Raw genomic sequence first — 23,349 nt, forward strand, 5'->3', positions numbered from 1 at the left:
AACAGTTCGACATGTCAAATCATGTCGCCAAATACAACAGGTGTAGACCTTACAGTGAAATGCTTACTTACAGACTCCAACCAACAGTGCAATTTCTAAAAAAAAATATTTTAAAAAAGGTATTAGGTGAACAATGTTAGGTGACATGTTAGGTAAACTCCAGGTTCCAAAGAGGAATACTCACTGTGTTGAACATAAAGATAATACAATTCACATGATTGATTCTTCAGCACTCATAAACCAGATTTAGTTGCTAAATAATATTTTAAATTGTGGAATAAACAGATCACGGAAAGACTACAGTTTTAGGATTTGGTATTTTTACAGAGAAATTAGATGTCCTCATATGACTGAGACTTAATCATTTTTCTTTACATCATCCAACTTTTGAATCATTTATACCATATTAATAGGCTACGATTTGCAGGGCCTGAGTAATATAACAAGGCGGAGTCATAGCAAAATAGTGCATTTTGATTAGTCTCGGTTGAGCGTTGGATACGCCCTCATTAATCGTTGTGCACAAACACGCACTGAGCATGCGTGCGACACTGGGTAACTTAATGGAGGACAATCTTTCCTGCCCATGGTGAATTGTGAACAAATAATCTTCTGCTTTTGGAGATTTTGAAGTAGCAATCACTCATTACTTGGTCGTCAAGCGTAAGTTAGTATTTTAAACAAAAAAATGTGTTTGCTTTTAAGTAGCTAACTACTGATAAGTAATGTTGATGAAAATGGTCTGCGCTCTTAGTCAAAGCTACGTTAGCGTAACGTACTAACTAACTAACGTTACTTGCTTTTCAAAGTTGTAACGTTATCAGTTGTTGCGTTATCCTTGACATGTTTGTCAGTATGACATGATACGATACAACTAGTATTACTTTGTCTTTGCTATAGTTGAAATACATTATTAAGTAAACAATTATTAATTTGGCTAGGTTTGTAAGGCATCTTGCTAACGTTCTTTTCTGGGGGTTAGGTGACAACACTGGGCCCGTCGTTAAATGACTTGGCATTCAACCAATCACAAATGTAGGAATTCATTTAATCAGGATTTCGTCCAATCTGCAAGTGGCCAGTAAATTCGCAAATTCCTGACGTTAGCTGTCTTGAGGAATATTAGCGTGCTAGCTTTCTTATGTTGTAGGAAGGAAAAGTTAAGACAACACCACAACGTTAGCATCATACGAAGCTTGCCACTATCTCACGGAGGAGATCAGCATTTAGTAAAATACTGGCTTACTGCGAGGTAACGTTGGCTAGCTAATTTTAGCTAACTGTCTCGTTTTTAAATTTGAGTTTTGTTGTTGATATTAACGTTAGGCGTTTGTCAGTACCTAGTTACTACAGCCACAAAGTCAAAATGACTGTATCGTAACAAGTCATTAAAACAAACATTTGCTTTTTGGTCTTAATTGAAGGTTAGGCATAAGGTTCACAGTTGGTAAGGTTCGGTTTAAAATAAAATGTTAAGAAGATACATTTTAGAAATAGGCGGGGTTCATGACTGTGGCTGTGGTAACTAGTGACGACCGGCATCTAGCTAGTTAACTAGCTAGTATGCCAAGAGCTAACTTTAACTAGCTAACGTGTCGTTAGCATTCTGAACTGAAGTAATTTCACGACGTTATCTACCTGGCCCCACAATATGTATATTTCTTCTGTGTTTTTGTGTGATGATAGTATACACTTCTGTAGTTGCCATAGTAGTAACGTTAGCCTAAGCAGAGAGCTCCTGTAAATATGTACATGTACGTTTTTTTAATCAGCAGTTTTGTTTTTGATAACATTGAGTTTTTTTTTGCATATTTCTGGTAGTTTTGACCCACAGATGTGCAGATGGACTGGCAGGTAAAGTCATTATGGCTCAGCTAGCTACTTTACCTGGTTAATTGTTTCTGTTCAATGATGCATCTGGACACTGTAGCAGCTTTTTTTTTTTTTACCTGGCTGCTGGTTCCTGATCTTTTGAAAATATCAATTGAAGAGTCACCTGGAGCTTGAGAGGAATGGAAGCTGCAGCAAAGCAGTGGTCACCAAACTTTTCTGAGTCAATATCACTTTCTTAGTCAAAGTGCAAGCCGAGATCCACCGCTTATATTTTTGTGGAACATTACTTAAAAGTAATCCTATGCAACATTAAGCTATTAAAAACAGTACTGTAGCAATGAGGTTTGTGTAGTTGGCTATAGGCCCAATATGTTATCACTGCATATTGGCTTTGCTCGAATTGTCCTGCCAATGCATTTTTCGTTTATATTAAAACATTTAAGGTAGGATATATGATCTCAGTTGTTGTTGCATTATGAGGCACAGCGGAGTGAGCACAGTTAAATAATTTGCTTTATTTTACTGGGCTGATGGTGCCTGCATCTGATGGACAGTCTCAGCTGAGGGAGAGAGCAGCAGACAGATGAGGGTCCGCCGCTCTCCCTTTCCTCTTCTGACACTTACCAAAAATGGACACTGTGTTCCAGCTGATGGCGAAACTTAGTTGCACTGTGTTATTTCTGCCTCATGAACAAATTCATGCTGTTACTCCTATGAACAGAGAAATTGAAATGTTCCTTGATATTAAAAAAGTTGCTAATAAAAATGAAATCCTATTGATGCACATTTCTACTCGTTCATTAGATGCAATGCTGGTTGTAGCACGATGAACGCACATTTTATGGCTTATAAAATTATTGATGGTGCAGACTAAGAACTTAAACATGAACTCACTCAAACAGCTGTTCTTTGAGTCTCTCCCTAGTCTAGGGCTGACCCCATTTAGTCAACTGGCCGGTCGATGGGCTGTATTTAAAAAATATATTTTTGCCATTATTTAACTAGGCAAGTCAGTTAAGAAAGTTTTTTTTTACATTGATGGCCTAGGAACAGTGGGTTAACTGCTTTGTTCAGGGACAGAACAACAGATTTTTACCTTGTCTGCTCTGGGATTTGATCTTGCAACCTTTCAGTTACAAGTCCACCGCTCTAACCACTTGGCTACCTGCTGCCCTAGGTTGAGGGGCTGTTTGTCGACCAATATTTACTGCCTTGTTTAGGGACAGAACAACAGATTTTTACCTTGTCTGCTCAGGGATTTGATCTTACAACCTTTCGGTTACAAGTACAACACTCTAACCACTAGGCTACCTGCTGCCCCAGGTGGATGAGCTGTTGGTCGACCAATATTTTTTAGTTGCAAAAAAAGATATTTATTTTATGGCAGCTCTTGATTGATGACTGTCCCAGTGGACTAATCCATTGCGGAGGCCGTGGGATGGCACATGAATATCAACAGTAGTACATTTACCGTTAATTCCCATTTGCAGAGTTGTCAATTTTATTAATTGTGTTTGGTTTGGTGCGCTTCTTTCAATATTGAGTAAGGACGGGACCTGTTTACGCATAGAAGTAGGCCTAGGCTACCTGGCCTGCGCGCAAATGTAGGCTTATAAATGTCCCCTTTTGGAGATCTGAACTAACCACCACTAATGAGCTTCTCAAAGTAATCTTTTCTTCACCTCAAAACGGCAAGTAAACAGCCTGTTTTTACATCCATTGAGAATGACAGTAGTTCTTCAATGTAGCCTATTTGAATAATCTTTCCAGCTAGCTTCCTTTCCTATCAGTGTGAAAAGTGAAGAAGAAAAAACGTCATCCTCTGATCCGGTGGAGACATCATAATAGGCCTACCTGATTGACTTTTTATCCCTTGCGCAAATAGCCTACAGCTGTGTCTGTCTGGAGCTCACTGGCCTGGGAAACTCTGAGGGCCCAGGATATACAATGTTGCAAGTTTGTTAGCACATTTTAGGCTGATACAATGTTTAAAGTTCCTTGCAGACAGGCCATGATATTTATTTGTATTAGTATGTTTTCTACCTGCAGGCTGCTATGTTTTTATTTGTTGGCATTATGTAGGCAATTTTCTTTACATAGTTGGCAATAGTTTTTTTTTTTCTTGATTTTTCTTAATCTCTGACTCGAGTCATTTGTGTGTCTTAAGCTCAATAGTTGATTTTATTAAAACGTGGAAAAATACACATTTATAAATTGACAAGTAGGTTGGTCGAAACAACAGACAACTTTAAATTTGTCGGGGACAGCCCCTACTCTAATCATGGTTTAGAAATCTCTTTGCTGTAGCTTTCTTTTACACCTGCTTCATTACTGTAGACACGGAAATCTGAGCTATCCGATTGGCAGAGTTTGTACCTTCAGACACACAAAATGGTTCAAAATCGGAACACTTCCCCTACTCGGCGCTCAGGGCAGCTGATTGGGTGCACCTACCACCAACTACGATAATTTGTAAAAAAATAAAATAATTAAAGGCTTTATTGTTTTTTTGTGTTTTTTTTACAGAAATGTTTGGCGATCGATTAGAAATGCCTTGGAGATAGACCAGTCTATTGCGATTGACCGGTTGGTGACCACTGGAGGAAAGGAATGCAGTACTGAGACAGAAGGTTCGTAGTGAGGACAACTGACTACTACTCTGAACTGTATGTGGTGAGCTTTCCGGCGCCCAGAGCTGCTGAGGCATCACCTAAGTGGGTGCCATACATTGTGAAGGAGGAGGTCCAGTAGCTACACGACTCAGGCTGGTTCCCAGAGTAGCCCTCTACATCAGTGTTTCCCAACCGGGGTACGTGGGCAGTCCCCAGTGGGTACGTGGGAAGATAAAAAATTAAATGTTTTTTTTTTAAATTGCAAATAAAAAAAATAGTGAAATTTACCTACATCTTAATTGGTAGGAAAACATTTACTGAGGTGTGAAATTAATGGGTATTTTATATTTATAGGCCTACTTTCTTTACTTAAGTTTCGCTGCGTGTGCATTGCTCTATCTGGCCTCTGCCCTCCCGCCTGTTGGCTCAATGGTTGATGCTCTGCTCGCGCCAAGTGCAGGTGATCCTTTGTTCCGTGCGCTAGAGTGCCTGCTGCTGTTTATCCTCACAGAAACTATGATTTGATAAAACAGCAGCTGATGCACTGAAGACTGTACCATTGTCAAATAACAGTGTGCCGGAGGATCGATTACATGGGCGTTGATATTGTTGATCAAGTGGTAGACAAAATAAATCCGCTCCATTTTCTCTGCATTTGGACGAATTGACTTATGTCAGTGGAAGCTCAGTTGATTGCGTTTGTGCGATACAGAAACATTTTGGAAATGAATGAGCACATTCTGTTCTGCAAGACCGGGAGAACTGCAGGTGTGGATGGTTTTCACGTTGTTGATGTTTTGAGTGACGCAGTGAAAGTGATTAACTTTATCCAGTCCAGGCCTCTGAATTACAGACTGTTTGAAAGGCTCTGTGATGACAGTGGGAATGAGCACCAGCAGCTACTGCTTCACACTGACGTCCGTTAACTATCCAGAGGGAAAATGCTAGAGGCTTTTTGAGCTGCGCCACAAAGGAAGTGATTTTCTGTCTGAGCACTCACACCCCATTGTGGCTGTGTTCGAGGACACCCGCCTTGCCTATCTTGCTGATGTGTTCAGCACACTGAACAACCTGAGTCTTATTCTGCAAGGTAAAGACACACACATTCTAAACATGTATGACAGTGTGTGGATTCATGAAGAAAATCAAACTCTAGGAAAGGAAATGTGAAGATGGGGATATAGGTTGTTTCCAGCAGCTTGACCCCTGCCTTTCTACAGGTGATGTTGACAGAGCTCCTATGGTGCAAATGGTAAGCTCACATTTATCCAAACTCAGTGAGTTCAACTCTTACTTCCCTGACATTGAAAACAAGTCTCCCAAACCTGACTGAATTTTTTTTTTTTTTGTAAAACGTACGCCTAATCTATGAATCACGTCGGTCGCACGGGCGTGAGGGGGGTACTTCAGGCAGGTCAGTGTTTTTATGATGTACCTGTATTGCTTGTTTGTTTTTTGCGTTTGAAGCGATTTGAGGTTAAACGCGCTATAGATTTCTATTTATTATTATATAACGTTAGGGGGTGAAGCTATTGCAAGTGCTAATAAAGTGTAACTGTTAAATGCTGAGATTGCATTATTAGATCATTAGCTAGTTAGTTTCCTTGGTAGGATGCACTTTGTGGGTGTGTGTGAAACTTACTCCTCAGCCTGAAGTGTCCCCACTTTTACCAACTCGACGTCAAATTCTCACAGGGCACCCAGCTCTCCGCCCCCTGTATTTCCGTATTTTCTTCTCAGAGAAGTAGTATATCCTTCGCGTCGGACTCATTAAAGAAAAAAATATTCATCCAGTTCGAAGTGAGCAATCGCCTTTATATATATTTTTTTAGCTTTTATTTAACTAGGCAAGTCAGTTAAGAAGAAATTCTTATTTACAATGACGGCCTAGGAACAGTGGGTTACCTTGTCAGCTCGGGGATTCAATCTTGCAACCTTTCGGTTACTAGTCCAAAGCTCTAACCACTAGGCTACCTGCCGCTGTTGTGATGTTCAGAAGTTATTTCTGTCATAAGAGACAGTAGTAGCAGCAACATTATGTACAAAATAAGTTAGGCAATTTTGTCATTGTTTTCCTCATTGTTTATTTCGTTTGGAGCCCATAAAACAGCATTCATCCTCTCCGGCGCCATTCTTTTGACATCAAGAAGTGAATGTGAGACTATAGGGCGCATGAATTTCGTATAGCTTTGGAATCGTGACATTACGTACTTTCGAGGAAAATAGGCAAATTTTAGACACTGACTTTGAGAAGGGATTGTGTGAAGATTAGCTTAGCAACCGCGTGACGCAGCATGACAAGGTGAACGCGATTGGTTGACAGTCTGCTGGGTGGGTTGTTAGGAATCCAATGAATGAAGGAATGTATATCTCCTTTCTATAATATCGCTGACTGCGGCACCATGCAATGCACCCTGGACTAAAGAGGCAGGCAAATAGGAAAAATGTGCTAGACCCTCTGTTAAATTACACATTTCTTGAGGTAGGAATATCGCAAAAATATCAATGGCCCTTTCGAGAGAAGACGCCCTCCCGAGTTTTGACATCGGCCAATATTGAAATGTGAAATGTATGATGATTTCGCGATATAAGTCTTATTCCTATTAACTTTTATTGTAGTGAGAGCGACTGTTATGCATACCGGCTGGATTTCTGCCTGCTTGAACGCCAATATCTAAGATAAACATGAAATGACCCAGGGAATCGGTAGGACATCACTTAGAGATACACAAGAACAATATAACATTCAAAATGGGTGAACATTTCCTTTAACACAAAATGATAAGTCAGAGGTGAAGCAATGGCTATCAAAATGTGATGCAATTAACACAGACATCAGATCAACACTGAAAACACATGTTCTCTCTTGCTCTGATCTGCAGACACTGGACAACTCCAGGATGGCATCAGACACTGCATCCCTGCAGACTCCTGGCTCCAAGATCATGACCTTTCACCCTTCCATGGAGGAATTTAAGGACTTCAGCCGTTACATCGCCTACATGGAGTCACAAGGAGCTCACCGAGCTGGAATGGCTAAGGTTAGTGTGTGTTAGTGTGTGTTTCTGAAGATCATATGCATAAGCATTCATCATTCTATAAAGAATACACTCTGCATAAATTAAGACAATGCTATGTTTTGTCTGTGTGTTGCAGGTTATTTCACCCAAAGACTGGAAGCCCAGACGTACCTATGATGACATAGATGACCTGGTGATCCCTGCTCCTATACAGCAAGTGGTGACTGGCCAGTCCGGTCTCTTCACACAGTACAACATCCAAAAGAAACCCATGACCGTCCGAGAGTTCCGCAAGACTGCCAACACAGACAAGTGAGCTTTCACACTGTTAAATACAGTACTCATTTTTAACATAGTTATACAGGTGGTTGTAATATAGTACTTACATTGTTAACATAGTTCTACACATGGTACATGTTATAGGACACATGATGCATAGTTATAGGCTACACATGGTTGTAATATTGATTTTATTTCTCAAAACACTGTTTGAGCCATGGATCACAGGCAACAGCCACACTGAGCTAAAGGCTAGAGCGGGACACTAATCCGTATGCTTATAAGAAATCCTGCTGAACCGTCAATACAGGACTGAGATTGAATCCTACTATACTGGCTCTGACGCTCGTCGGCTGTGGCATGGCTTGCGAACTATTACGGACTACAAAGGAAAACACAACCGCGAGCTGCCTAGTGACGTGAGCCTACCAGGCGGGCTGAATGCCTTTTATCCTTGCTTCGAGGCAAGCACCACTGAAGCATGCATGAGAGCACCAGCTGTTTCGGATGACTGTGTGATCACGCTCTCCGTAGCCGATGTGAGCAAGACCTTTTAAACAGGTCAACATTCAAAAGGCTGCGGGGCCAGAAGTGTACTCCAAGCATTCGTGGAACAACTGGCAAGTGTCTTCACTGACATTTTCAACCTTTCCCTGACTGAGTCTGTAATACCTACATGTTTCAAGCAGACCAACATAGTCCCTGTGCCCAAGAAAGTGAAGGTAGCCTGCCTAAATGACGACTACCCCGTAGTACTCGCGTTGGTAGCCATGAGGTGCTTTGAAAGGCTGGTCATGGCTCACATCTACACCATCATCCCAGAAACCCTTGACCCGCTCCAATTCGCATACCGCCCCAACAGATGATGCAATCTCAATCCTACTCCACACTGCCTTTTCCCACCTGGACAAAGGAACGCCTACGGAAAGTATTCAGACCCTGGACTTTTTCTACATTTTGTTACATTACAGCCTTATTCTAAAATTTATTCAATAGTTTTTTTCTCCCTTAATCTACACATTTGTTTGCTAACTGATATTGCATTTACATAGGAATTCAGACCCTTTACTCAGTACTTTGTTGACGCACCTTTGTCAGTGATTACGGCATTGATTCTTCTTGGGTATGACGGTATTGTGTTATTGACTGTACGTTTGTTTATGTGTAAGTCTGTTGTTTAGTTGCACTGCTTTGCTTTATCTTGGACAGGTCAGTTGTAAATGAGAACTTGTTCTCAACTGGCCTACCTGGTTAGATAAAGGTGAAATAAAAAAAAACATGCTGGCCCAACTATATTTGGGGAGTTTCTCCCAATCCTCTCAAGCTCGGTCAGGTTGGATGGGGAGCGTTGTTGCACAGCTATTTTAAAGGTTTCTCCAGAGATGTTTGATTGGGTTCAAGTCTGGGCTCTGGCTGGGCCACTCGAGGACATTCAGAGACTTGTCCCGAAGATTCTCCTGCATTGTCTTGGCTGTGTGCTTAGGGTCGTTGTCCTGTTGGAAGGTGAACCTTCGCCCCAGTCTGAGGTCCTGAGCGCTCTGGAGCAGATTTTCATCAAGGATCTCTCTGTACTTTGCTCCGTTCATCTTTCCTTCGATCCTGACCAGTCTCCCAGTCCCTGCCGCTGAAAAACATCCCCACAGCATGATGCTGCCACCCATGCTTCAGCATAGGGATGGTGCCAAGTTTCCTCCAGATGTGATGCTTGGCATTCATGCCAAAGAGTTCAATCTTGGTTTCATCAGGCCAGAGAATCTTGTTTCTTGTGTCCTGTAGGTGGCTTTTGTCAAACTCCAAGCAGGCTGTCATTTGCCTTTTACTGAGGAGTGGCTTCCTTCTGGCCACTCTACCGTACAGGCCTGATTTGGTGGAGTACTGCAGAGATGGTTGTCCTTCTGGAAGGTTCTCCGATATCCACAGAAGTCTGGAGCTCTGTCAGTGACCTTCGGGTTCTTGGTCACATCCCTGACCATGGCCCTTCTCCCCAAATTGCTCAGTTTGGCTGGGCGGCCAGCTCTAGCAAGAGTCTTGGTGGTTCCAAATGTCTTCCGTTTTAAGAATGATGGAGGCCACTGTGTTCTTGGGGACCTTCAATGCTGCAGACATTTGTTTTGGTACCTTCACTAGATGTGTGCTGACACAATCCTGTCTCGGAGATCTTCGGACAATTCCTTCGACCTCATGGCTTGGTTTTTGCTCCAACATACAATTGTGGGACAATATGTAGACGGGCGTGTGCCTTTCCAAATCATGTCCAATCAATTGGATTTACCACCGGTGGACTCCGATCAAATTGATCATCCATGAGATGTTTCTACAATGGAAACAGTATGCACCTGAGCTCAATTTCGAGTCGCATAGCAAAGGGTCTGAATACTTACGTAAATAAGGTATGTTTTTAGTAAATTAGGACATATATTGTTTGTTCTTGCTTTATCATTATGGGGTGTTGTGTTTGAGGACTTTTTCTTCTATCCATTTTAGAAAAAATATTTAACGTAACAAAATGTGGAAAAGTCTAGGTGTATGAATAATTTCTGAATGAAGTGTGTGTTTTTATTTTATTTGTAAATTATAAATATTGATACATTACTAGCTCAAACACAATCTGCAAAGATGAGTTAATTGCATATCAGTTAATGGCTCAGCACTGCTACATAGTACATACACCAAAGTATGCTCGGGCCATATCCAGATTTTCATATCGTCATACCGTCCTCCTCATCCCTGGATTTACGGTATTACCGGCATGGACCACAAGGGGCGGCAAAGTTAGAGCATCCGACTGGGCCTCTACCAGTATGCTAACAAAATTAGCACAAACTAATAGTAACATTACATAGACAGCGTTTAGCTAAACGGTAACGAGCGAAAGCGAACATAACTGATTGCAAAGCCAGCTCAAAGTTATGCAAGCATAGCTAGTAGCTACTGAATGTCATTTTTGGTGAGTTAGGACATTTCCAAGCAAAAGTGAGCGAGGGGACAAAATGTGCAAATCAACAAAGTTGTGATGAATGCTCTTCTGTGTACACAGAGCAGAGGGTGAGAATGGAGGAGGAAAAACCGCTAGTAGGTAGCAAAGGGGGGGAAAATGGCAACTGTACGCATCTCCTCCAGAGCTTTTTTTTAACTTCTGGCAGAAATCCATTATCTTATGGCAAACATTTAGCTATTGAATTTCATACAAGTGTAACTTCATCACCTCCTGTGCGTCGCACAACAGAGACTTGCCGATAGTTATAGAACGCTATGGACTCACCAGCTCCTGCTTTCTCCCGTTATGCTATTTACAAACAAACACGTGACTGGCTCAACTGCTCTGGGGAACTTCGTAATGTCATAGGTGAAATTAAGAACACAATCTGCTTTTTCTCTGTTGGGTTCTGAGAATATGAAATAAAAGTATTAATGTCACTGAGGGAGAGAGGGTAATGTTTACTTTGTCAGGATTTGTTGTTAGCCATCAGGGATTTTCTGGGAGAAGAGACAGTCTGGTACCAGTCTCCATGACAGCCGTGAGTTGGAGGAGTGAGCACTTTGGAGCAGAGGTCAGGTCAAATGAAGTGAGGAAGAACAGGTATCACTAAAGTTCCTTCTAGCAACAGAGATGGCTGTTCAGATGTGTAGGAGGAGACTCCGCATTGGAGAAAGGGTTAAATATCAGTGCTTGTGTGAATATGTCGTCTGTTCAGCTGTTTGATCCTTTGAGAAGAATAAACTTGGTTTGAGCTTTCATAGTGTCTTGAGTTCTTACTGATAATTAGAACCTAACATCTAAGTATTGCAGAAGTTGACTGCAGGTATTAACTTAAAGTAGCTACAAATATTAAAATGTATTGGAAAAACTTCCAAGAAATGGTGTTGACAATATTGAAAAACCATCCTACACCGTTTTATGATATACCACCCAAGTTTACACCATAAACCTACAGTCACACAAGCTCAATCAGCAGATTTGAATTTAAAATGGAAAATTAATGTTTATGCAGCAAATGTTAGTGCATCGAACCGAATTGCGTCGATTCGTTCTTTAATCAAACCGAGTCGCACCAAATCGTTCCTTTATTGGAGCCCATGGCATGTATCTAGATCAGTATCGAATCGTCTTGAAAAGGAAATATATACAGCCCTACTTGTTTAGATATCTTCTGTTACCTTTGTTGTAGGTTCTGTAACCCCCGATATGTGGATTTTGATGAGCTGGAGAGAAAGTTTTGGAAGAACCTGACTTTTAACCCCCCTCTCTATGGAGCGGATGTCAACGGAACACTCTATGATCCAGTGAGTGATTCCATCTCATTCCATGACCATTTCATGTTCTAATTCTATTTCAATAGACCATTCACTGTCATTAAACAAGCTTTTACTTTACCAATGTATTCTCCAAACATCAGCCCTCCATTTGGCTCCACTTCGGATTTGAACCCACAGCCTTTTGTTTAAATATCAATGTCCTCACCCTTAAAGTTCCAGAACAGACGTTTTTGTCTCAATATCAAATCATTTCTGGGTAACAATTAAGTATCTTGTGACTGTACAACTGATTGTTTTCTTGTGACCATTTTAATTGTAAACAAATAGCTTCTCAGCAAAGAGCAATTTCTCAAGCAAGAATTCTTCTAGGATTGTCTGGGAGTGGTCTGAGTGGGGAGCGAAACTGAAAACTGCTGTTATTGGATTGGAACTCTTTTAGGTCTATTAACAAATTTAACGCCAGGTGATGTCACCAGCAGGCCAAAACTCCATCCCACCACAACAGGCTTACATTTCAGGCTGCCTTTTCAAACAGCTCTTACACAAACAGCTCTTATCATCATTTTCACAGTATTTTTCCAACCTCAACCACGCTGGGCCTTTAACAACATTGTCTCTGCTCTATCTCCCCTAGGACGTGACAGAGTGGAACATTGGTCATCTGAACACTATCCTGGACACTGTTGAGAGGGAGAGTGGGATCAAGATCAAAGGGGTAAACACTCCTTACCTGTATTTTGGCATGTGGAAGAGTACCTTCGCCTGGCACACTGAAGACATGGATCTCTACAGCATCAACTACCTTCACTTTGGAGAGCCCAAGTCCTGGTAAAGTTTATTTTATTTATTTTGCATAGTTAGAAAAACAAACAGAAGGTTCAGTACAGTGAAGTGATACCAGTAGATATTTACTGGATGTCGATTTTACAGTTTACAAATGAAACTTGTGTGTGGGTTGTTATTATACGTAACACCCAACACTAGCGTCCTGGCCAGGAGGTGTATTTGTACATCAAGCTGCTTCATACTACAGCAAAAAGAGATCGGCTCCTACCCTATGGGCCGCTCTGGCTAGGACAAAACGTATTATTTACTTACCTAACACATAGCATCTTGACTACCACTTACATCGTTGCTCTTATCTCTCTACAGGTATGTTGTTCCCCCTGAACATGGCAAGAGATTGGAGCGTCTCGCTAAAGGTACTTGAAAAGGAATTTCCTTATTGTGTATCAATATGTTCTATGTCCAGAGAGTAGTCAGCAGAATTCTTAACATAATTGACTTCTTCTCATGTAGGGTTTTTCCCTGGGAGTGCTCAGAGCTGTGAAGCTTTCCTGCGGCACAAGATGACTCTAATCTCACCCTCCATCCTGAAGAAATACGGCATACCATTTGAGAAGGTGACCTCTCTTTCAATGGCATAATATAATCAGCTTTACTGACCTAACATTATTTGGGTATACTGTAGGTTGTTAGTGGGATGATTTGACTGTTTAGGCAGTAGGAGTAAAAGTAATATTGTTTTCAATAGTAGTATTGTATGTGTGTCCATTTGGGCTGGGCGATTATTACGATAGTATTGGATATCGAAGATACTTGACAGCCGTTGTTGTTGGTGATGACATTGTGACGTGACAGACAGCGTATAGCCTATTTCAACTTGATTGGCGCCACGCAGAAAAGCGCTGACTGAGCAGCCCACAGCAGGACCATGCCGTGGCCTATTCTTTTGCTGTAGGCTGCGTAACCTATTTCAATAAATGTTATAAAAAATGTACAGAATGTAGACAGAGCGATTTTCATCAAAGCAGCGCAAAATGGCTGGTTAGGATTTTTATTTTTCTCTCTCAATGTTTGATTATCTGGTCCGTATAGCCTGACACTCCGGTGATATTAAGTCATATTTTGCATTTCTCTCCATTTTATATGAATATTACTTTTTGTGCATGCTGGCTTTCTCCTGCCACACTACTTCATGATCAAACAATGAATTAATCTAACAGAGTTCTAGGCTCAAAGTTTTATGATGTTTTTTGAATAATCTAAAAACAAGATGGGTCTAAGGTAATAATGATAGAGGTAAAACGAACAATAGCAAAATCAAACAAGTAGTTTTAAATTAGCCTTACAGTTGAGCCAAGCTTAGTCTATTATACAATAAATGATGCATGCATCACTCCTCCTTGCCATTGTGAACCAAACAGTCAAATCCTAGTAATTAAAATAGCCTATCAAAATCATTAAGACAAGTTAAACTTGAGGGTTTCCCAAATAAGCTATTATAATTATGTTTACATGTGCTAAAGCTGCAGTTTTAAAAGGGGAACAATTGTGAAATCTATAGGCGATTATCTATCACAGCTTTATTTTGAATGACAGTGTCTTCAGAAAGTTTTCATACCCCTTATTCCAATTTTTTTTGCTAATGTATTGAAAATGAAATGCAGAAATCTAATTTACATAAGTATTCACCCCATGAGTCAATACTTTGTAGAAGCACCTTTGGCGGCGATTACAGCTTTGAGTTCTCTTAGGTATGCCTGTATCAGCTTTGCACATCTGTGTTTAAGTCTTTCGGCAGATTTTCAATGAGATTCAAGTCTGGGCTATGGTTGGGCCACTCAAGGACATTCACACTCCATTTCAGCATGGCTTAGGGTCATTGTCCTGTTGGAATGTAAATCTTTGCCCCAGTCTAAGGTTGTTTGTACTCTGAAGCAGGTTCTCATTAAAGATTTGGCTCCATTCATTGTTCCCTCTATCTTTACCAGTCACCCGGTCCCTCTCGCTGAAAAGCATCTCCATAGCATGATGCTGCCATCACCATGCTTCACGGTAGGGATGGTGTTAGATTGGTGATGAGCTATGCCTGGTTTTCACCAGCCATAGCGATTTGCATTCAGGCCAAAGAGTAATCTTTGTCTCACCAGACTACAAAATATTTTGCCTAATGCTCCGTCTTTCACGTGTGTTTTTACAAACTCCAGGCGTGCTATCATGTTCCATTTTCTCAGGAGTGGCTTCTGTCTGACCACTCTCCAATAAAGCCCAGATTGGTGAAGTGCTATAGAGACTGTTGTCCTTCTGGCAGGTTCTCCAGTCTTAGCCAATAAACTCTGTAATTCTGTCAGTGGTTATTGGGTTCTTGGTCACCTACCTAACCAATGTCCTTACCCGGTTTCTCAGTTTGGTCGGACGGCCAGCTCTATAGGCAGTTCCATATTTTTTTCATTTCCCAAACTTTCATCACTCTAGAAATGTTTTCTACCCGTCGCCAGATATATGCCTCATCACAATTCTATCTCTGAGATGTACGGACAGTTCTTTGGACTTTGCACTGTCGACTGTGGGACCTTAAATAGACAGGTGTGTTTCTTTCAAAATCATGTCCAAACAATTGAATTGTCCACAGGCGTACTCCAATCAAACTGTAGAAACATCTCACGAATGATCAAAGGAAAGTGGATGCACCTGAGCTCAATTTGGAGTGTCATAGCAAAGGGGTGTGAATACTTAAGTAAATGGATCTTCTGTATTTAATTTTCAATAAATTTGCAAAAATGTCTAAACAAGTTTTCACTTTGTCATATGGGGTATAGTGTGTAGATGGGTGTGATGGTTTATTTATTTAATCCATTTTGAATTCAGGTTGTAACAACATGGAATAAGTTAAAGGGTATGAATGCTTTCTGAAGGCACTGTATGTAGGAAAAAATAAGTAAAATTGAGCAAACGGTATCAAGATAGAAGAATCGCATGAGAAGTCAAAAGAAAACGTATAGCTCAGCAAAGCTTATTAAAGAAACGCTGCGTTGAGTAGGCCTATTTCCATAGCCTATTATTGGCAATGTAGGCTACAGCCTACCTACAACGTATAGAAGCCTAGGCCTAATAAAGAGAACATTTAATAAAATGTGAATCATTGAACATTCATCAAATTCTGGGGACAGCAGAGTTGGGTGCTCTGCAGTTGAGGCTCCTTGACTGTCACTTGCGTGTGGGCACAACTTTCTCGCCACGGCTCGAACATGGAGGAATAGGCTACTTTAAAAAGATTTGGCTCTAAAATACCTTTGTCAGGATTCTGCTTGTTCACCCTGAAGCATGCGAGCTCGCGCTAGCGGTTCTTTTTGGGGGGGTTGGCCAATAGGGGCCGATACCATCGTATATCCCTGTTTGTGTGCACTTAATCACTATAGGACAAAGATTGACATCACCCAACCCTAGTGTCCACCTCTTTAGACCAGTGGTCTGACTTGTTGTGTGTGTTTAGATCACCCAGGAGGCAGGCCAGTTCATAGTGACCTTCCCTTTTGGCTACCATGCTGGTTTCAACCACGGCTTCAACTGTGCAGAGTCCACTAACTTTGCCACACAGCGATGGATCGATTATGGCAAAATAGCCACACTGGTATGTACAGCTAAATGAATTAACACTTTGAATGTGTGATTCCAGGTCATATGGTTGTGTGTGATGTGTGGTTGGTAAAAGCATGGCACTAGCAAAGTCAAGGTTATGGGTTTAACTCCAGCAAGGATCACATACAAAAAAATCCATGCATTCACTCACTTACTGTAAGTTGCCTTGGCTAAGAGTCTGGTAAGTGGCATTTATTGTATTATATTCTCATGACCAATCCCTGTCCTATCTCTCCAAGTGCTCATGCCGTAAAGACATGGTGAAGATCTCCATGGATGTGTTTGTGAGGAAGTTCCAACCAGATCGCTACAAGGCATGGAAGGCAGGGAAGGACAACATTCCTATTGACCACTCCAAGCCCACGCCAGAGGCTGCTGAGTTCCTGACGGGAGAGAAGACAGGGGAGCCTGGAAAGGAGGGTCCAAGCCCCAGCGAGGCCCCTGACCAGGAGGAGGATACCACAGGCACCACTGCTCAGGAGGAGACGAGGTCTGTACTTTACTGTTCTCACTTACCCTGTCATGTTTGTTATTTCCAGATGGTATAGCTTAAACCCCTAGAGTTGCGAAACCCCAGCGAAAATACAATGTGCATTTAAAAAATAAAAAAAAGTTTGTGGGGGAAAGGGTGTGTGTCCCATAACTTGCTAGGTAGTAAAGATGTTAGGGACAATATAGGATGATTCACAATAATTGTTCGCTAAAATAATAATTGCTTGCCAAAATGTAAATGTTGTAATGGCAATGCAGGTAAGAGGTAGCAATCCTTTGCATGAACTACCTACATTATTACAAATATTAATTGTTAATTATGGAAATTAAAGTGAGAAGGATTTTTTTATACATCTTTTTTTAATAGTTATATAATACAAATCGAGGTGAGAGCGATGGAAATGCTTTTGGCGGCTGATCTGCTTCTGTTCTGTGGGTGGCACTGTGTGTTCTTTTCGAAGGATGGGTCCTGGTCTCTCGGGGGCGATGGGATCTGGGGGGTCGGGGTTGGTGTGCCAGTCACTGGGATGACAACCCAGTTACTTAGTAGCAATGCACATATCATGGTATAGCTACATGGACACTCAATCACTATGGTACTTTTTAATGATGAGTTTACAAATATGTATATGATGATAAATAGATTTGAAACTTGTATTTCATTATGGTAAATGGTGAAATAAGTATTAGCCAGTTATAATTGTAATGGCTTAGCAGATAAGAAAAGACGATCAGTATTTACCTGGCTAAAAGAGAAGGAATATAATTTCTATTGTTTACAGGAAACTCATTCAACAATTTTAGGTGAAGTTGTGTGGAAAAAGGACTGGGGGATGAAATATTTTTTCTGTGGGCAAAGAAATTCAAAAGGTGTGATAATATTAATAAACAGTAATGTTGATCCAAATGTACAAATTGTCCAAACAGATCCTCAAGGTAGATGGATGATTTTAAAATGTCATTGGACCATAAACAGATATGGCCTATTAACCTATACGTTTCAAATAATGATGATGATCCACGCTTCTTTGAAAATATAGTATTACTATATACAAGTATACTTTTTTCCCTTAAAGTTAGGGGTCAAAATTATTGGCACCTAAAGATACTTATAAATAAAGTAGTCAAAAGCTTAGTATTTGGTCCCATATTCCTAGCACGCAATGACTATATCAAGCTTGTGATCCTACACACTTGTTGGATGCATTGGCAGTTCATTTCAGTTGTTTTGATAATTTTGTTCCCAGTAGAAATTAATGGTAAATAATGCTTTGTCATTTTGGAGTCACTTTTATTGTAAAAAATGATTACGAATAATCCTGAATGATTTGTGAGAAAGTTAGATGGTCAAAGATAACACATGTTAACAGGGTGGGAATCATTTTTTGGTCCACCAGCCACTATGGGAGGTAGATTATTTTTTTTAATAATGTTTTTTTAAATGTACCAGCCACTCCAATTTTTTACCAACAAGTATTTTTTTTCTCCATAATTACACCCCAAAATCACAAAAACAGATGAGCATGCTTTCTATTGTTTCAAAAACAAAAAACGTATTAATAATAAGTAAAGGGGTATATTGCTTAATTTCATTTTATTTTTGAGAACCGCGTCTATTAAGACAATTTACACTGAACAAAAATATAAACGCATCATGTGAGAAGAGATCCCAGAAATGTTCCATACACAAAGTTTATTTCTTTCAAATTGTGAGCACCAATTTGTTTACATCCCTGTTAGGGAGCATTTTTCCTTTGCCAAGATGATCCTTCCACCTGCCAGGTTTGGCATATCAAGAAGCGGATTAAACATTATGATCATTACACAGGTGCACCTTGTGCTGGGTACAAAAGGCCACTAAGATGTGCAGCTTTGTCACACAACACAATGCCACATGCAATTGGAATGCTCACCACAGCATTGCATATTCATTTTGTTACCATAAGCCGCCTCCAACGTTGTTTTCAAGAATTTAGCAGTACGTCCAACCAGCTTCACAACCGCAGACCACGTGTAACTAAGCCAGCCCAGTACCTCCACATCCGTCTTCTTCAAGTTTTGGATCGTCTGAGACCAGACACCTGGACAGCTGATGAAACTGAGGAGTATTTCTGTCTGTAATAAAGCCCTTTTGTGGGGAAAAACTAATTCTGATTGGCTGGGCCTGGCACCACAGTGGGTGGGCCTGGCTCCCAAGATTAGGGGCCTAATTTATTTATTTCAATTGACTGATTTCCTTATGAATTGTAACTCAGTAAAATTGTTGCATGTTGCTTTTATATTTTTGTTCGGTATAGATCCAATAATACAAACGGATGAACATCAAGAATCAAGAAAGTGCCTTCCCTGCCACAAAATGCTCAGTGATACGGCCTATTTATTATTATAGTTCAGGGCTCTACGCTAACATTTTTTACAAGGAGTACATGATGTGCTTCTAAGTAGAAATGTAGAAGCACACAAATAAATTTAGGAGAGACGGTGACTAAAAGTTAATGAATACAATTTTTGGAGAGTGTGCTTGATTGACTATGCAGCAATCATTAGATGAGACAGAGGTTCAGCTGGCCCGGGACGTGCTGTTTCAGTGGTAACTTGGGCACTTTGCAGCAAACTCAAATTACCATTGAAAAACAAAATAGCATGTGAAAGAAATATTTAAATGGCCAAGAAACATGAGGAGAAAGTCATACTTAAGTTTCCTTTCTTGTCAATTCGACAGGTGGGCTTTTGTTCCCAAATACTGTGTGGCCACCTGCCAATGTGGCTGGTGAAGTATACATTCTTACCCACCAATGACAAAATCTACCCTCATTTGGCAGGTGTTAATCACCAACCCTGCATGCTAACCCCCTCTGTTATTGGTACTGGTGAGGGGTTAGCATGTCTTGGGGGTATGCCCTTTGACCCTCTAACTTTTTCAGTCATTATTCACAAGTCATTTAGGATTCTCTGTGATCAGGGTAGCATCCACATTAATGTAGAAGTGAGCCAGATGTCTCGCCGGATGTATATACAGTGCCTTTGGAAAGTATTCCGATGCCTTGACTTTTTCTACATTTTGTTACTTTGCAGCCTGATTCTAAACTAGATTAAATAAAACAATTTCCTCATCAATCTACACACAATACCCCATAATGACAAAGCTAAAATAAAAATAAAAACAGCAATACCTTATTTACGTAAGTATTCATACTCTTCGCAATGAGACTCGATTGAGCTCAGATGCATCCTGTTTCCATTGATCATCCTTGATGTTTCTACAACTAGAGTACACTTGTGGTAAATTCAATTGATTGGACATGATTTGGAAAGACACAGACCTGTCTATAAGGTCCCACAGTTGACAGTGCATGTCAGAGCGAAAACCAAGCCATGAGGTCGAAGGAATTGTCCGTAGAGCTCCGAGACAAGATTGTATCGAGGCACAAGATTCTCTGGTCTGATGAAACCAAGATTGAACTCTTTGGCCTTAATGCCAAGCGTCACGTCTGGAGGAAACCTGGCACCATCCCTACGATGAAGCATGGTGGTGGCAGCATCATGCTATGGTAATGTTTTTCAGTGGCAGGGACTGGGAGATTAGTCAGGATCGAGGAAAAGATGAACGGAGCAAAGTACAGTGCCTTGCAAAAGTATTCATCCCCCTTGCTGTTTTTCCTATTTTGCTGCATTACAACCTGTAATTTAACTGGATTTTAATTTGGATGTCATGTAATCGACATATATAAAATAGTTCAAATTGGTGAAATGAAAAAATAACTTATTTCAAAAAATATAAAACGGAAAGTGGTGTGTGCATATCAATCACATGTATTTATAAAGCTTTTCTTACATCATCTGATGTCACAAAGTGCTGTACAGAAACCCAGCCTAAAACAGTAAGCAATGCAAGTGTAAAAGCACGGTGGCTAGGAAAAACTCCCTAGAAAGGCCAGAACCTAGGAAGAAACCTAGAGAGGAACCAGGCTATGAGGGCTGGCCAGTCCTCTTCTGGCTGTGCCGGGTGGAGATTTGAACATCTTGGCCATGTTCTGTTATAATGTTCATAGATGACCAGCAGGGTCAAATAATAATAATGACAGTGGTTGTCGAGGGTGCAACAGGTCAGCACCTCAGGAGTAAATGTCAGTTGGCTTTTCATAGCCGATCATTCAGAGTATCTCTATTGCTCCTGCTGTCTTTAGAGAGTTGAAAACAGCAGGTCTGGGACAGGTAGCACGTCCGGTGAACAGGTCAGGGTTCCATAGCCGCAGGCAGAACAGTTGGAACTGGAGCAGCAGCACGGCCAGGTGAACTGGGGAAACAAGTCGTCAGGCCAGGTAGTCCTGAGGCATGGTCCTACGGCTCAGATCCTCCTCCGAGAGAGAGAGAGAGAGGGAGCATACTTACATTCACACAGGACACCGGATAAGACAGGAGAAATACGCCAGATATAAGACTGACCCTAGCCCCCCGGCACATAAATTACTGCAGTATAAATACTGGAGGCTGAGACAGGAGGGGTCGGGAGACACTGTGGCCCCGTTCGACAATACCCCGGACAGGGCCAAACAGGCAGGATATAACCCCACCCACTTTGCAAAAGCACCGCCCCCACACCACTAGAGGGATACCTTCAACCACCAACTTACCATCCTGAGACAAGGCCGACTATAGCCCACAAAGATCTCCGCCACGGCACAACCCAAGGGGGGGCGCCAACCCGGACAGGAAGATCACGTCAGTGACTCAACCCACTCAAGTGACGCACCCCTCCTAGGAAGGCATGGAAGAGCACCAGGAGGCCAGTGACTCAGCCCCTGTAATAGGGTTAGAGGCAGAGAATCCCAGTGAAGAGGGGGGAACCGGCCAGGCAGGGACAGCAAGGGTGGTTCGTTACTCCATTGCCTTTCTGTTCACCTTCACACTCCTGGGCCAGACTACACGCAATCATAGGACCTACTGAAGAGATGAGTCTTCAATAAAGACTTAAAGGTCGAGACAGAGTCTGCGTCTCTCACATGGGTAGGCAGACCATTCCATAAAAATGGAGCTCTATAAGAGAAAGCCCTGCCTCCAGCTGTTTGCTTAGAAATGCTAGTGACAGTAAGGAGGCCTGCGTCTTGTGACCGTAGCGTACGTGTAGGTATGTACGGCAGGACCAAATTGTAAAGATGGGAAGAGCAAGCCCATGTAATGCTTTGTAGGTTAGCAGCAAAACCAGCCCTTGCCTTAACAGGAAGCCAGTGGAGAGAGGCTAGCACTGGAGTAATATGATAAAATTGTTTAGTTCTAGTCAAGATTCTAGCAGCCGTGTTTAGCACTAACTGAAGTTTATTTAGTGATTTATCCGGGTAGCCGGAAAGTAGAGCATTGCAGTAGTCTAACCTAGAAAAAGCATGGATAAATGTTTCTGCATAATTTTTGGACTAAGTTAATGATTTTTGCAATGTTACGCAGATGGAAAAAAGCTGTCCTTGAAACAGTCTTGATGTGTTTGTTAAAAAAGAGATCAGGGTCCAGAGTAATGCTGAGGTCCTTCAGTTTTTATTTGAGATGACAGTACAACCATCAAGATTAATTGTCAGATTCAACAGAAGATATCTTTGTTTCTTGGGACCTAGAACAAGCATCTCTGTTTTGTCCGAGTTTAAAAGTAGAACATTTGCAGTTATCCACTTCCTTATGTCTGAAAGACAGGCTTCCAAGGATGATTCGTTTTAAGTATAATACTGCGGGTAATGGAGTCGCCAATGACTAGGGTTTTCAATTTGTCAGAGCTAATGGTGGGAGGCTTCAGCGTCTTAGACCTTGTAATGGCAGGAGTAGAGACCAGAGAAGGCTCGGACTCCGACTCGCTGCTTAATGAGGAGAACCGGTTGTAAGTTTCTGTCGGCTGAATGAGCAACGCCGGTTGAGCATTCCTACAGCATTTCCTTTCAGAAGCCATGAGAAAGTTGTCCGGCTGCGGGGACTGTGCGAGGGGATTTATACTACTATCTGTACTTACTGGTGGCACAGATGCGGTTTCATTCTTTCCTACACTTAAATTACCCTTGCCTAACGATTGCGTCTGAAGCTGGGCTAGCAGCACAGCTATCCTTGCTGTAAGGCGATCGTTCTCCTGTATATTATGAGTACAGCGACTGCAATTAGAAGGCATCATGTTAATGTTATTACTTAGCTTCGGCTGGTGGAGGTCCTGACGAACCACGTCCAGATAAAGTGGTCGGGGTGAAAAAGTTGAAAGAAAAAAGTCGAGCGAGGGGGAAAAACTAAAAATATAAATGGTAATTAAAAAGTAAAAACCGTAAAGTTGGCAGGTAGCAAAGTAAGGTTGGAAACAAAATGCACAGCAGCACGTAAACAAGTCTACCAGTCTAAATATGTATTCACCCACTTTGCTATTAGGCCTCTAAATAATATATGGTGCAACCAATTACCTCCAGAAG

At 41.3% G+C, this 23,349-nt stretch overlaps 1 protein-coding gene across 6 annotated transcripts in view; it reads left to right on the top strand.

Annotated features, from left to right (window-relative positions):
- Positions 1–529: 529 nt before the first annotated feature.
- Positions 530–23,349, top strand: part of LOC129855463 (lysine-specific demethylase 4A-like) — a 59,810-nt gene continuing 36,990 nt past the window's right edge. For 2 of the 6 annotated variants that reach the window (XM_055923151.1, XM_055923157.1), the window contains exons 1-10: positions 530–663; positions 4,360–4,463; positions 7,328–7,486; positions 7,602–7,777; positions 11,914–12,028; positions 12,636–12,829; positions 13,154–13,203; positions 13,301–13,404; positions 16,278–16,415; positions 16,663–16,913. In XM_055923151.1, the coding sequence (XP_055779126.1) occupies positions 7,346–7,486; positions 7,602–7,777; positions 11,914–12,028; positions 12,636–12,829; positions 13,154–13,203; positions 13,301–13,404; positions 16,278–16,415; positions 16,663–16,913 (1,169 nt within the window). In that variant the 5' untranslated portion in view covers positions 530–663; positions 4,360–4,463; positions 7,328–7,345. The other 4 variants (XM_055923152.1, XM_055923153.1, XM_055923154.1 and 1 more) reach the window with 4 other exon arrangements.

Source organism: Salvelinus fontinalis, chromosome 5, assembly GCF_029448725.1.
Source record: "Salvelinus fontinalis isolate EN_2023a chromosome 5, ASM2944872v1, whole genome shotgun sequence".
Classification (NCBI taxonomy): domain Eukaryota; kingdom Metazoa; phylum Chordata; class Actinopteri; order Salmoniformes; family Salmonidae; genus Salvelinus; species Salvelinus fontinalis.